Source organism: Pagrus pagrus (assembly GCF_965226575.1).
Source record: "Pagrus pagrus genome assembly, chromosome: 3".
In the NCBI taxonomy this organism is placed as follows: Eukaryota; Metazoa; Chordata; class Actinopteri; order Spariformes; family Sparidae; genus Pagrus; species Pagrus pagrus.
In genome coordinates, this window is record NC_140187.1 from 26,339,161 (window position 1) to 26,354,275 (window position 15,115).

At 43.1% G+C, this 15,115-nt stretch overlaps 2 protein-coding genes across 3 annotated transcripts; one reads left to right on the plus strand and one right to left on the minus strand.

Annotated features, from left to right (window-relative positions):
- hmces (5-hydroxymethylcytosine binding, ES cell specific) lies at window positions 1-2,848 on the minus strand. Of its 2 annotated transcripts, none has more exons than XM_084349055.1 (7): window positions 2,777-2,848; window positions 1,929-2,137; window positions 1,577-1,720; window positions 1,252-1,464; window positions 783-937; window positions 486-678; window positions 1-372 (listed from the first exon to the last, which is right to left on the minus strand). In XM_084349055.1, exons 2-7 carry the CDS (start codon window positions 2,115-2,117, stop codon window positions 184-186), a joined length of 1,083 nt encoding a protein of 360 aa, XP_084205181.1. In that variant the 5' UTR covers window positions 2,118-2,137; window positions 2,777-2,848; the 3' UTR covers window positions 1-183. The 2 variants fall into 2 exon arrangements, with proteins under 2 accessions (XP_084205181.1, XP_084205180.1); XM_084349054.1 differs by lacking the exon at window positions 2,777-2,848 and adding an exon at window positions 2,291-2,770.
- LOC311254965 (tubulin monoglycylase TTLL3-like) lies at window positions 2,825-15,043 on the plus strand. Its single transcript, XM_084349058.1, has 27 exons — window positions 2,825-2,915; window positions 3,189-3,360; window positions 3,512-3,676; window positions 4,426-4,512; window positions 4,598-4,701; window positions 4,800-4,971; window positions 5,059-5,114; window positions 5,218-5,346; window positions 5,437-5,551; window positions 5,667-5,762; window positions 5,845-6,037; window positions 6,125-6,273; window positions 6,350-6,593; window positions 7,193-7,452; window positions 7,593-7,768; window positions 10,640-10,780; window positions 10,879-10,965; window positions 11,351-11,480; window positions 11,742-11,940; window positions 12,222-12,301; window positions 12,411-12,526; window positions 12,797-12,940; window positions 13,631-13,791; window positions 13,896-13,981; window positions 14,075-14,163; window positions 14,324-14,399; window positions 14,495-15,043. Exons 3-27 carry the CDS (start codon window positions 3,568-3,570, stop codon window positions 14,557-14,559), a joined length of 3,264 nt encoding a protein of 1,087 aa, XP_084205184.1. The 5' UTR covers window positions 2,825-2,915; window positions 3,189-3,360; window positions 3,512-3,567; the 3' UTR covers window positions 14,560-15,043.
- Window positions 15,044-15,115: the final 72 nt, after the last annotated feature.

The following is a 15,115-nucleotide window of genomic DNA, read 5'->3' on the forward strand; positions in this document are numbered from 1 at the left end:
TTGTGTTTATTTGATATTTATTGATGACATTTTTAAATCAAATGGTATTTGTGTAGCATATATTTTATTACAACAAAGTTTATACGAGAACATACATCTTTCTCATACCCATTCAAATAGTATTGTGGAATAATTGAGGCCTAAATGGCCTTTGAAACAAGGTGGATTGATCAGTCACACTTGTTATCTTCTGTGGGTTCTTGGTTTCTTATTGGCTCCCTGAAGCCACTGCTGAAGTCCTCCTGTAGACTTGCGCTTAGACTTACATTCTTGCTCTTCTTTACTTTCACACGTGGGCTCCTTCCTCTTTGCTGCTGCACTGCTTGTCAGCCAGCTCTTCATCATGTTACTGCTGGCTGTGGGCTTGGGCTCCTGGGGGTAAAGGGTCAGATTTGTCAACTGAAACATCTCTATTCGCCTAATAGCTGGCACTACACCGCTAAAATCCAAACATAGCAAATAACACATCATATTAAATCTGATACCTTTTTGCTGTTGAGATCCACTGGCTGAAGGCACTCTGGAGAGTTGTTACGCGAGTTGTTTACTAGTGAAGAGACGGGATGAAAAGTCAAAATATCTTTAGACTGGAGCAGTTTCAAGGCATCTAGGGACTTCACCTCCCCAAAATCAAGCCATCTTCTCAATTCTTCCTCCCCATCCAGGATTGCGGGCATCCTAAAACACAACCACAAAGTAATTTAGCATTTCATTACAGACAGTAATGTCTGTAATGAGTAAAGTTGGAAAAAAAAGCATGTTTTTCAGTTAACTACCCTCACCTATGATGGATGTTTTGCAGTTTAGGGGAAGCGTTCACAGTGATAATGCTGTATGTGTAAAGGGGTTCTCCACCACCTGGAGGTGTCCAGCAGTCAAACAGTCCAGCCATAGTCAGCAACTTCCATCCAGTCCACTCACCTGCTGCTTCTTCTCCCTGGCAAACACATAGAGCAGAGGGGAGCAGTGTCTTTTAAGTAGTAAATATAAGTAGATTTTATGGGAAAAAAAGAAGAAGGAAGAATTAGTTTTTGACCTTCCTCAGCCTGGCACTAACATCAAAACTAAATCAAGTTTGTATGAAATTTCTACAAAACCAGCTGGTGGACACATTTTTGCTTTGGCTCGTCTCCCACACAGGATATTTTCAGCAGTGGTAATTTCCGCCACAGCTGCACTCTCTCTACTTCTGTTCTGGATGAAAGCACATGTTCATGGTGCTTATATTGTAATAGAAAAACCAATACAAACCTCTGTTAAGTCGGGGGAGGCCTCCACTGGAGGGCATGTTGTCTCTGAATTCTCCTTATCGCGAGCTGAGGTCGTGGGGTCAACCTGATCCTCTGTTTTCTCCAGAGTCTGAGGGAAGTATATGAAGAAAGGCTGCTTGCCTTTGTCCTGCGTCTTCCACTCATAAAAACCATCAGCCAGGATGACACAGCGCTGTCCTTTAACCAGGGGGTCCTTTGTGGAGACAACAGAGTGATTAGAGACTCCTGTGTGCACATACACACCACTGAGAGACAGACACAAAACATTGGGAACATAGCTCAGCAGTGCCTTAAAGTGTTTGCACCTTGTAAGATTTCTTCTCCAGTATGTTCTCACTGCGGCAGTTGCTGGTGCTGTATCGCATCTTGCTCGGGTCATCCTCCTTGAACCAGGAAGGCACCAGACCCCAACGCATCGAGGCCAACACACACTCATCCGCAGGAGCAGTCTGCAGACACAGAAGGTGTGAACACAAACACATGCGCTCCTGCACTATATCATGCTATCCAATGCAATTATCCTGTTGTCCAAGTCCCATATTGTTCGGACAGGTATGTGTTAATGATATGTGTTGGTGGATCATTCTTTCAGTTCACTAAGTTGTGGTGTTTTTGCGTGTTTACACTGTGCACACACAACTGTACACTTGTTCTTACCTTATCAAAATGCCTCTGGGACAGCAGGACGGGACTCATACTCTGGGGGCTCTTGTTGTAAGAGGGTCGGTATTTATCCTCATCTCCATCCCTCCAGCGGGGCTGTCTCCGCCGCCCTCCTCGGCTTCTGTAGGAGCAGGCTCGGCTCACCTCGTCAGGAGCAAGCGTACAAGCGGTTCTTCCACACATTTTACAGCTGACACGGCCGCCTGAAAAAGAAGTTAAGCTAAGTAACTACTAGCTAGTTAGCTACGCGTACACTTCTACAGTGTTAGCATGTTAGCTTGAGTTTATTTCAAGGAACAAAACATTTCTTTTCCCACTGGCTGTAAAGGAGCCAAATAAAACATTGCTCGGCTTACCTGTTCCGGGTGATGATAAGTAAGAGGCGTACCGTTGCACTTTTACGTGAATTATGTAAAGACTTTGTGTATGCAGCCACAGCTACGAGTGTGAACGCACTGCTGAGGGGATTTGCCTGGACACAGGCTGCGGAGCAGGCGCGCACGTGACACCTTGACGTACAGCAGCCCCGCCCCTCCCCGCGTTTGCCGGAGCCAAGATGGCGACAGAACGAAGACAAATATCCAAAATATAAACAAAAACCGCCACAATTATTTAAATATTCTACAAGAGTTAACCAAGTCAAGGTTATTTGACTTTTTTCTTTCACTAATCAATGTTAGAGTCAGAAATAAGAAGTCAAATACTGTAACTGACACGTACAGGATAAACAAATAGTCTATTGAATTTGTCTGAAATATTATACGTAAAAATAAACAATGTGTGCGTATAAACTTTACGGTTTTGTAACCTTGGCGTGCACAGAAAAGGTTGAAAACACTCACCGCCCGGTTAGTGCTAGCATGAGCGGCTACTCTGAGGTTGCCATGGTAACAATACACAAGGAGAGAGTCCGGCGCATCGCGCGCTCCTCCGCTGAAACTCAACCGGCACTACAGTCAGTACACCTGCAGACCTCAGCAGGTAAGAAACAGGCTTACTTGCAGGTTTACTGTTACAAATATCGGTAATAGGTTGAGGCGACACCTATAGTGAGCTTCTTTTACAATACGTTTTAAAAGGAGACAGTAAGAAGTCTGTGGTTTGTTTTAGAGAGTATGTGATGCTAGTTTTACAAAAGAAAAATGACTTGTAATCTGTGGTGGCTTTTTAGCAAAAATGTCAGAAATATTTTGTGCATACGGTGCACAGGGCAGGATTTGAATGAACATTTCTTTTGTTGGGTTGTTTGTCCAGTCGCAGCCCTCTGTTCAACAGGTAACTGAAGGAAATCAGACTGAGTATCACAGCCTACCTGGGGTGTTAGATACAAACCTGACAGGTGTAGCCAAGCAGTCTCCTGCACAGCAACTTGACCCACTTCATAGTCCACTGCACTTGGAGAGAGCTGATCTAAAAGCAGCCACAGGTGTGTCTGTGTGACAACAGCAGTTGTTTACAGTTTCAATAATTATATTACTTATGTAACATTTGTGTTTTCTTTTACACTGTGTGATTTTTGACTAATAAATGCTGGATGATTAAATGTTGCAATGATTGAAATGCTGTGTCCTCTGCAGCAGTTTGTGTCTGACCAAACCATGAATCAGAGCGAGAGAAAAGATTCCCCTGAAGAATGAGAGCTAATGTTAATATGGAGGAAACCAGGTCCAATCAGTATGTCCAGCAGGACCAGGAGGGACACCAGGCTTCTGATAGATGCTGCACATCATGCCCAGACAGTGGTGAGAGACAGAAAGCAGCACGGGAAACACTGTCCCTGTCTGAACACCAGACAAATAATACTGGAAATCACTAAACATTTTCTTGAATTGTTAATCAAAGTTTGGCCCACAGAGGATTGCAACCATCTATTTTTTAAATGGGTTGACAATTGTTGTATTTGTAACACACATGCCTATATTGTCAGTTGTGACCCAATAAGAAACACACAAAATTCTTCATTTTCATCGATACACTACTGTTATTTTATGATTTTATATTGTCAATAAATTATGGACTGAAACGTGAAAGGTCTCTACTGTATCACTTCACACCTCCAGAGGACTTGGCCTTGGTATTCATAGCGTCTGCTTATAGATCACGAGTGCTGAATTAATCATGAGGTCACACTCAGGACAGGAGGCCATGTATTAAAGTTGCATGACTTTGCTCTTTTTAGTCACATTGTTTTTTGTTTAATCATTGTATATGTAATGTATATACTAACATCAGTTATATTTGGCCTATGTTTTCATCAGCCATGTTGTAGACATTTTTGATAGATCGATTACAGTTCCAAATGTTTTGTTCCACGTTACGATAAAACTGTATCCATGCATTTGTGAATATTCTCTTTCCTCTTACAAGATGTTCTTTTGCTCATCGGGTACAAACTTGCTTTGGTAGGTTAGGATCTTTCTGGATGAATGATGGCCCATTATACTGATGTAAGTTGTATGACAGAGTGCTCCTGATGTTACTGTTACTGCAGGAGAAACAGAGGGCCAATCTAATGACCAGAAGGTCACACCTGTGGTCCAGCAGTGCAGGCAAGATAAAAGCAAAAGCCTGCAAACAGGTAGGTATACTTTGCAAGTCAACAACTAATACCCTTGCAGCGTTAACTCCTAAGTGCAGGTTGTAGGTGTGTGTGTGTCTGACAGCTACCTCTCCTGAGGGCAAAGTTCGTCGCAGTTTTGTCAGCCCACCTGTTCTTAACCCAGAGAGACTGAAGACAGCCAAAGCATTTGTGGACAAAGCTGTCAAGGTGAGTTACATTACTGGAAGGATTCAAAACTTATCTCCAAGGTCAAATTTGTTTTAAAAGTTGTCCATCATTTCTGTGTCTCCTCTCTGTACACTCAGATGCATAAGGTATTCTCTGTTCAGGGCCCTTACCCTGTCATCAGGGCAGCATTGAGGGCCCGAGGCTGGGTAGAGCAGCGTATGCACCTCCCCACCCACCGTGCTCACTTGCGTCACAGCGAGGAGGGCAGAGCGAGCTCCAATGATGCTGGTGACAGCGATGATGATGATGGTGAGCCAGATGATGAAAGTGTGACTGTTACAGAAATCAGATGTCTGTCTACATCCCATCATTTATTAACATTGCTGCATCTTCCAGACAACTCAGACAGTGTCGAAAAAGAGGAGGACCCAGATGAACTCTATGATCTCATGGTAAAAGTGCCTGATAATCATGCTGGAAATATGTTAAGTTCTTAACAGCAAACTTCATTAGATTGCCAGTATCAACCGTCATCTTTCCCCTGCTCTCATACAGTCTCGTCTAGTGCGGAATGAAATGGTTAATTTCTACTGGACAAACCGAAGAGACGCCATCAACAGCAACAGCTTGCAGGCAGAACAGATTATCAATCATTTTGCAAAAGCAGGCAGCTTCGCCACCAAGGTACTGCACATTTACAGTATATGCTTTCATCCTTTCTCACAGTAACAGTGCTCTCCTGCCACACTTACTTACCACTGTTTGCCTTGTCAGGTGGGGTTGTGTGTGAACCTGAGGAACCTGCACTGGTTTGATTCAGCTGACCCAGACACCTTCTTTCCTCGCTGTTACAGACTTTGTGCACAGGATGAGAAGCATGCTTTCATTGGTCAGCTCTTACTCTATGGCCCATCACACTATATAACACATATGTATTTCCATCATCCCTATACTTTCACTCACAGAGAGAGCTCAATATACTTCCCTCTGTGTCGTTTGTGTAGAGGACTACAGGAGAACAGCCTGCGCCGGTCTTCTGAAGTACATTGTGGAGAAGGAGCAAGCTGTTCAGGGAGAGCAAACGAGCCACAGCGTTCATGGTATGAGCATCTCTTACATGACTGTGTTCGTACTCAGTGTAGTTAAATAAAGACAGAGGTCACTTTCTTGCTCCACCATCAGATCAAAGGAAACGAAGCAAACAGCGATCCAAACCAGTTGTCCTTTCCAAAATGATTGACAGCGCACTCAAAGTATGCCAGGACTTCCTGGAGAGTCTAGAGCATTGTGACATAGACAAAAGCTTGGAGACACCACAAACACTCACAAAGGAGGAGTGGGCAGAGTTCATTGACAGTTACTACCTTGTTGTTCAGTGAGTACAGTGTGTGTTGGGTGTATGAGTGGTAAAGGGTCTTTGTCACTTGCTACAGTTTCTCCTTCCGTCTGTTTCCTCGCTCAGTGGCAGAGCAGAGATTCACAACAGTGATCACTTTGTGGCCTGTTGCGAAGCCATGCTACAGAGGCTGGTGGAGGTCTGTCCACAGCTGGACATAGACGGCATACACAACATCTGGATCATCAAACCAGGAGCTAAGTCCAGAGGCAGAGGTGAGAAGTCAGACTCTATCAGAGACACATAATATCTGCTATGGCAAGGAGGCTGACTTGCCAACCTGCATTCTAGGTATCAAATGTGCCAAGCGTCTGGATCAGATCCTCAGGCTGGTGGACGTTGATCCAATCCTAATCAAGGAAAGCAAGTGGGTGGTACAGAAGTACCTGGAGCGCCCCTTTCTGGTCCACGGCACCAAATTTGACTTGCGGCAGTGGTTCCTGGTCACCGACTGGAACCCTCTGACCGTGTGGTTCTATAAGAAGTGCTACTTGCGCTTTTCTACACAGCCTTATTCGTTGGATACACTGAACAGGTAAGACAGTGATACTGATGAAGGGACTGCACTGAATAATAAAAGGCAGAAGCAGATGTGAAACCAGATGAACAGCAAATTTGAAAAAGGGGAAGTGTGAGAAAGATACAGAGTATGATTATGCTTGTCGTTTGTGGCGGGAGATTTGATTTTGTGTCAGTGCGTGGTATGAAAATAGCTGTTATCCTCTGGGTATACTCAAATATGTCCTTAACATTAGCAACATTCAAGTCATACCAAAAACTCAAGCTGTCTCTAAAACACCTGCTCACTTACAGTACACGCAAGATTGCTTCAACCTCCACCAAGTTTCATAAGCAACAAATGAGAAATACTCTGTAAGCCCTTTACCCACTCACTCTCCCCTCTTTTTTACAGTTCACTTGTTGTAGCCTGGCAGAATTATAGAAAGAACGCATGCCTGGTGTTCAAGCTGTTATTAAAGTTAGAAGATCGTTGAGAAGTAGTTTGAAAGCAAACTAAAGAGTAGAAGTAGTGACAGGCTTGTGTCATTTCTCTCATTATGTCATTACACTGTCTCACTCAATTCCTCTTATTTCTCTGTCCATTCTTGTCCTCTCTTTACCCCATCCTTTCAGCTCTGTCCACCTGTGCAATAACTCCATCCAGAAGCACCTGAGGCCCTCCCAGCAACGCCATGGAGGTATCCCAGCAGACAACATGTGGTCAGATGACCAGTTCAAGACCTTTCTGTCGAGTCAGGGTCGGGAAGCTCAGTGGCAGGCTGTGGTCGTCCCAGGGATGAAGAAGGCTGTGATTCACGCATTACAGACAACACAGGATCTTATGGACTCACGCAAAAACACATTTGAGCTCTATGGTGCTGACTTTATGTTAGGTAGGATGTGAACACTGCAACAACTTTTGCAGCAGCTGGAAATGTATATAGTTTTTTTTTTTTATTTGTTGTCACTGTTTTTGATTTTAATATTTTATGTAATTTTAATATGAAAACATAAGGAAGTTTGTGTTTCGTAGGTCATGACCTGCATCCATGGCTGATAGAAATCAATGCCAGTCCCACTATGGCTCCCTCCACCCCTGTGACAGCCCGCCTCTGCACTGCTGTGCAGGAAGACACGTTAAGAGTCGTCCTGGATCGGAGAGCAAACCGCACTGCAAACACTGGAGACTTTCAGCTCATGTATAAGCAGGTAAGTTTTGCCTCTTCTTCAGGTTATGACGTATTTTGAAATGACCCATATTGTGAGGGTGATATACAGTACTTCAGATGCCATTTTTGGTCTCTAGGCAGCAGTAGAAGTGCCACAGTATGTTGGAGTCAACCTGCTTGTTGAGGGCTTCAAGGTCAAATGCCCCTACCCACTTCCTCCACTGAGATCCTTCACCCGTTTAGCACCAGAACGCAGAGGCTCCATCAAGGAGAAGGAGCCTGCTGCAGATAAAACAAAGCGTCTGCCCAAGATAAAGACTCAGCTCAAAAACACCAGCAGCATGGTTCCACCTCCTTCTCTTCTACCTCCTGAGCCACCTGTGCCCATCCCTATTGAAACCTTCACACTTCGCCTGCCAATGACCGTGAAGTCCATCCACCTGCCCTTAAGTGCACAGCCTTACCCTGAATTTTTACAGAAGAGGAGATCAGAGGTATCCAAAGTCTGCTCAGAGAAAGACCAAAGTCCGGCTTTGACTCTAGAGATAAACAGATAAACAGTCCAGACCAGCACCATGAGTGCCTAAAAAACTTTCAAAAGAAGGTTTGTTGACCAAATCGTTCACTTGATAGGGGTTGTGCTTCATAATAAAGTCAGAATTCGATAGAATGCCATGTCTTTTGTCACTCACTTCTTTCTGTCTTTCTTTCTTTCTTTCTTTCAAAGATTTCAAAATTTCAGATTCAGTGATTTGATATAACACAACAGTGCCACTGCTACTTTGGGCTTTCCACACAACAGGCTTAACTGTTTAATAGTGACTATTTATTTGATAGAAAGTAGTTTTGTTACATGTTTACATGTGGATTATCCAGAGTAACAGGAAAGCTGTTTCAGGAATGTTGCTGTTGAATTTCTTAAATGCCATTTCCAGTGCTGTGAGCATGAGAAACAAAATGCTATTCATTGCACTGTGGAGTCAAAAATCTAGGCAAAAAGGGGAACTACATGGCTTGATACCATCGAGGGTAAGTGAGACAGTATTTTTTTGTTGTCATTGGATTGATCAACCCTTTACTACAGCAAGTTGCTTAAGGCACCTAAGATACTGGATGACAGGATGATGAGAAAAAGGGAAATAGTAAATATCATGTATTGTCTTTCGGTCTTATTATGATATGCCCTGACAAATTAAGATGTGACGAGGGAAGGTTTATTAGACACGGAATGCAAGATATTACTATTATGACAGTAAAGTGTTCAACACAAACTAGCGCAGAGTGGGAATGCAAAGACTGTCACCTCCAGAACTCTCCATCAACAACACAAAATGGGCAGTAGGTGGCGATCATACCCAGTTGAAGAGTCAACACTCATGTTGAATGACGACGAAGAAGAAGCGCTTCACGAGCTCAGCCGAGACTCCTCCCTTTCGTAACCGTACTGAGAAAAATGGCGGCGTCCGTGTGCCGAGTCGGGAGCACTGTGGGTCGAGCCCTCGCCAAAAACCGCAGTGTAAGTATATATTTAAAGGGTAAGCAAAAATGCGTTCTAAGAAATAATATATCTAAGCAGGTTAGCCTTACTGCCCTTGTTCTAGCGGAACGATGGGGGTAATCGAAGAAGATAGCCTACTTGCTAAATTGCTAACTGGGCTTTATGTGGGGAATGGGTTAGCTAACCGTTTAGCTACCAGCGAAAGCAAGGTCACTTGTCAAATAAGGAAGTACATCTTGTCACAACAACTTGATGTGTAATGTCCACTTCTATATATGCGTAACTAAGACCAGCTGGTGATCGTTTCAGTCGTCTTTGGTCATACACAAGGTCAGCAGCTGTGATGTTTGTCAATTGTCCTCAGTTGCCCTCATACCGCGGCTAAGCTTTCGTGCTAGCAGCGTTAGCACGGTGACTTTGTCAAGACAGATGCTGTCAATCCTGTACTTGGTTATCGTCAAAACGTTTGATTGTGGAATAGATACTTATACACCATCACGAACAATAACGTGAAAACTGCTTAGCGATACTGATGTCAGATTATGTGTAAAACATGGCTGAGCAACGTCCACTTCTACACTAGCCGTAGCTGTGTTTCCAGATTTTGGAATAGTCCTGAATTATTGAACAGCGTCTCCTTTTATTCATTTTCTACTAAACGGTGATTGTCATCTTGTTCAGAAAGAGCTACAAATCAAAATATTGAAAATACTCTGAGATTTAAAATTTCTCCAGAATAACGTCCCATAACCTCGCAGTGAATTGTGACGTATGTCTTGAATTAGACAGTTTCACATGTTTACATCCAACAGAACTGATGTCTAATGACATTATCTACTGGTCTATTTTTAATACTTTCATTGACTGATAGCAGGTGGTGGCAGTCGTGTCAAGTTAAGATGTAGTCCTAAACCCAACATTTCCCCTCATGCTTTGCATGTTATTAACACAAGTCAGCTTGAAGTGTTTAATACAGTCTGATTAAGAGCCACACACAGTGGATCTACACACAATCTACACATAATCTACACACCCCATAAGAGTCCTTTTAACCCAAATACTGCGCTCAGGGTGTGTGGTGTTATTTTTACAATAGAAAATGTGACGAAATTTTGAATGTGCATCACAAACATTAAAAAGTAATCAATCATGGCATACATGTGCCAGATTACGTGCAGTACAGAAGGGGGGGAGCATAAAAAATGCTCTGTTTTGTACTTTTTGGTGCAACAAGATAACTATCAGACAGACCAATTGGACCTTTGACATAACCTCTTTATCTTGGCAAGAATAATAACAAGCAATTGAACCAGCTAGCAAGCTACAGCTAATGATAGAATACTTTCAAATTCCTGTCACAGAATATTAAATGTACTGGATATTAAAAAGACTCCTTGTGTCTTGGCCCTCTAGCCCATCCTGCTGTCTCTGAGGCGTGGACAGGCCTCAGTCAGCTATGCCCAGAGCCTGGTGGGAGCCCCTGAAACTCGCCTCACTGCCCTGGACAATGGTTTGAGGGTTGCATCTGAGGAGACTGGACATGCCACATGCACTGTAAGAATCCAGTAATAAAGGGGGTCTATTTACAACCATGCAGGAGGTTGTTATAGCGCCAGTTTCCACATTCTTTGCATCTCTCTTCCCTATCATAGGTTGGACTGTGGATCAGTACTGGCAGTCGCTATGAGAGTGAGAAGAACAATGGAGCAGGCTTCTTCCTGGAGCACTTGGCTTTCAAGGTAGACTTTAGCAGACTTCATGACAATGAAGATACCTGGAGATGTTTTCCTATAAAAAAAATTGAATAGTAATAATAGATTCAGTGTTACTCACTTTTGACACATTGCGTGCATCCTTGAAACCTAACAAACATTTTAAATGCATAACTTTTGTCATTGTACAAGCTGAATTTTTAAAAGTTTGAAATGTGCATTGTTAACATGCATGGAAAAAACAAAAGAAGGACGCACTGCTCCCCAGTGCCACAGTAGTGGAGGTCAAAAACTCCACAGGGTGCCTTTAGGTCTCTCATGGAACTTTTATATCTACCTGTTAGAAAAAACAATGTTATTACACAGTAATACAATACAGTAACACACAATCCCTTTTCTTCTCACCACCTAGGGAACCAAGAAACACCCTCAGACAGCCCTGGAGCAGCAGGTGGAGTCCATGGGTGCTCACCTGAGTGCATACACCTCGAGGGAGCACACTGCATACTACATGAAGACCCTTGCCAAAGACTTGCCCAAAGGTTAGATGACCTGTGAACTAAGCTTCCCTTAGTTTTAATAACAACCACAACAACCTGTTTTAGGACAAACTAGGATGAAATTAAACAGATCATGTTTGTGAGGTTAAGGTGTTATAGTGATTTACATGTACAGAATCCCAGTAACTTGGCCTTATATTGTTTGGAGCAGCAAATAAGATCGTCTCTGTTTTCTAGCATTAAGTGAGAGCGTATCCTGTCTTAGATGTGAACAACAGTCTCTTTCTCTCTGTGTTGTACCAGCTGTGGAGCTGCTGTCCGAGGTGGTGCAAAACTGCACGCTAAGTGAGGCAGAGATCGAGCAGCAGAGGGGTGTGGTACTGCGTGAGCTCGAGGAAATCGGGGGTAACCTCCAGGAAGTTTGCCTGGACCTGCTGCATGCCACTGCCTTCCAGGGCACACCTCTAGGACACAGCGTGCTGGGACCCTCCAACAATGCCAGGCAAGTGGAACTACATGCTCACACACATCCTCTGAAATATTAGTCATAATCACAGAATTGCTTCAGTCAAAAGCTTACTGCTGTCAAAACGTTGCTTTGTTGTAATGATGTAATGAATTATGGCTTCAAAAGTACCATAAAACAAATCCCAACACTCTGACTTTGTCAGAATATAATTATAATAATTTTCTTTCACTATGTCTCTTACACATTATACTTAATTTTGCACCATAGTGTATGTTCAATATCAATATCATCAATATTGTATTAAATTATTTCAGGACTTTGACCCGTCAGGATCTGGTGGATTACATCAACAGCCACTACAAAGCCCCTCGCATGGTGCTGGCTGCCGCTGGAGGTACGTCCTCTTCCTCCAGACACACACTCTGAGGATAAACACTGGTTACCTGCGAATTTCTACTTTTCCTGAAATTACTTTTTGTTAATCTAATGCATTTCATCCACAGGTGTGAACCATGAGGAGCTGGTTGATTTGGCCAAAACTCACTTCAGCGGAGTGTCTTTTGAGTATGAGGGAGATGCCGTCCCCGTCCTGTCACCCTGCAGATTTACAGGCAGTGAGGTGAGATTTTTTTTTTTTTTTTCATTTGTTTTTTTGAATCCCTTTATAAGCCAAAATTTAATAAATACACTGAATGTGATCTTGCATCTATCACATATAATGTAGCAGTTACAGACTGATTTCAAGTTAATAAACTTCTATTTGAGATTGATGTTTTTTATGCATTACATGTGATTCTGGCCTGTGACAGAGAACAGAGCATGGGTAGGGATTTTTTTTATGTCACTGTAAATTGTTTTGTTGATCAATTCCTTTCCTGCCTCTCTTCAGATCCGTATGCGTGATGATGGTTTGCCTCTGGCACATGTAGCCATCGCTGTGGAGGGGGCCAGTGCTGCCAGCCCAGACATCGTGCCACTCATGGTGGCCAACTCCATCATCGGTAGCTTTGACCTCACCTATGGAGGTGGAAAGGTTTGTGAAATATACATGAGTACAGGCGTGTTTTAGTTTGTGCAGTTAGTATAAGACAACAAGGATGAAATTGGCAGTTGTAATATCTCCTAAAGTCAATTCATGTCATTGGTTCACCAGTATCCCCTTTACGCTTTGCCCACTTGAGGTTGTTGATGCCTTGAGTGGCCATTATTGAGGGGTAAACTATGATCCTCTCTGAAAACCTGGGTCAGGGGTCTCACCCCTGCCTCTGGACATGTTGAGAGGAACAAGACCTGAAATACATAGTAGCCGCTACAAAATAGGCTTAGTCATGGAGTTTGTTCAATTTATTAGAATTAGAATTTAAAAGCTAAAATGTATTATTTTTGAAGAATACATTTTAAAACTCACCTGTTCACCATGGCCTTTGGACTATATATATATATACACACACACATATATAGTTTTAAAATGTATTCTTCAAAAATAATACATTTTACCTTTAATAAATTGAACAAACTGTTATTTTATCTGTAAAGTGACCTTGGGTTCTGTGAAAGGTGCCATATAAATTAAAGTTATTATTATTATCCCTTCTGTATGTTGAATTATGGAAGAAAGTTCAGTTCTTGTTTCATCATCATGATTATATTTTCCTGTTTACACTGTTGCTGTACCACTAATAACATAACTTTGATTGTGAACTGGTGAATTCCTTCCACTCAGAATCTGAGCAGCCGTCTGGCTCGCCTGGCAGTGGAGGAGAAACTGTGTCACAGCTTCCAGGCCTTCCACTCCTCCTACAGCGACACCGGCTTGCTGGGAATTCACTTTGTGGCTGATAAGAACTACATCGAAGACATGATGCACTGGTCCCAGAATGCCTGGTCAGTAATGACAGACACACAGAGAGCACCAAAACTGTATGTTGTTTTATCATAGGACAATGCACATATTTTGTCTTAATTCCTCCACTTTCTGCTCTCATCAGGATGAACCTGTGCACCACAGTGACAGAGAGTGATGTAGCCAGAGGCAAGCAAGCTCTGAAGGCCAGCCTGGTTGGACAGCTCAATGGTACTCTACATGTCTGTCACACATTTACACAAACACACAAAGTACAAACTCCTCCAAATCACATCTGAGTTAACAAACCTGTTTGTCTTTTAGGAACAACACCAATTTGTGATGACATCGGCAGACACATCCTGAACTACGGGCGGCGTATTCCTCTGGCTGAGTGGGATGCTCGGATCGATGTGAGTGGACACTCTGAAGTAGAGTTCTTGTCTGGACTGTTTGTACAATTAAAAGGCAACAATCGATTACGTAAAGCAGGGCCTTTCAAAATATGCTTAAAGTCTTCCAGTCTATCTTTAGGATCAGTGTTCTGACTTCCCTCCACATCTCTTCTTATAGGCTGTGACCCCCAGGGTTGTGCGTGACATCTGCTCCAAATATATCTACGACAAGTGTCCTGCTGTGGTTGCTGTTGGTGAGTTATTTGTGGTTTTATTCTGTTTGCAGCAACGTCAGTGCCCATGCTGTAATCATTTTCTCTAATCTGTCCCTCCTGCCTCTCTCCATCAGGCCCCTGCGAGCAGCTACCCGACTACAACAGAGTGCGCAGTGCCATGTACTGGCTGAGGTTTTAAGACAAGTTGTTGTGTTGCTTCGAGTGTCCCATGTTTGCTCCTCATCTTCGTCCTCAACCTCACTCCGCTTTCCTCCCGTCATCACTGCGAGATGGAACGCCGGAGGATCGTCTACACGCTGTGCTTGACGGCACAGGCCGCCATCCGTCCTCTCTCCTCTCTCCGCCTCCCTCTCTTATCCTGCCCAATGGTCACTCTTAGTTAGCCGTGAGGGGGGCAGCAAGTCTGCACATTGTGAGTGTTGAAGTTATGCATTAGTTACCTCTTGATTGTACTACACAGGTCCACCTGGTACTGTTTAAGAGCGGAGGGGAGAGAGGGCGGACTTGAATAATAATCATCTACTTGACACACAAAGCCGGTTATGAATACAACCAGTAAGGAGCAAAAGTATATTTATAAATTCTGTAAGACTTGTTTCTGTCCTCTATTGTACATAACAGAAGCTCTCATTCCGACAAAATAAAAATACTGTTAAACATTGGCCCAGTGTGGTTTGACTCATTCATATGTATTTCTACTTTTGTACTTTTCAGACTTCTCAAAATATGAAGTA

What these genes read in the sequence shown, in the direction of transcription:
- hmces (XM_084349055.1), bottom strand. Translation starts at nt 2,117, where the DNA reads ATGTGTGGAAGAACCGCTTGTACGCTTGCTCCTGACGAGGTGAGCCGA. An exon ending in CCTCCCCCGACTTAACAGAG is followed by an intron (nt 938 to 1,251) that starts GTTTGTATTGGT and finishes TGTGTTTGCCAG; the next exon opens with GGAGAAGAAGCAGCAGGTGA. An exon ending in TGGATCTCAACAGCAAAAAG is followed by an intron (nt 373 to 485) that starts GTATCAGATTTA and finishes CTTTACCCCCAG; the next exon opens with GAGCCCAAGCCCACAGCCAG.
- LOC311254965 (XM_084349058.1), top strand. Translation starts at nt 3,568, where the DNA reads ATGAGAGCTAATGTTAATATGGAGGAAACCAGGTCCAATCAGTATGTC. An exon ending in AACGAGCCACAGCGTTCATG is followed by an intron (nt 5,763 to 5,844) that starts GTATGAGCATCT and finishes CTCCACCATCAG; the next exon opens with ATCAAAGGAAACGAAGCAAA. An exon ending in TCACCTATGGAGGTGGAAAG is followed by an intron (nt 12,941 to 13,630) that starts GTTTGTGAAATA and finishes CCTTCCACTCAG; the next exon opens with AATCTGAGCAGCCGTCTGGC.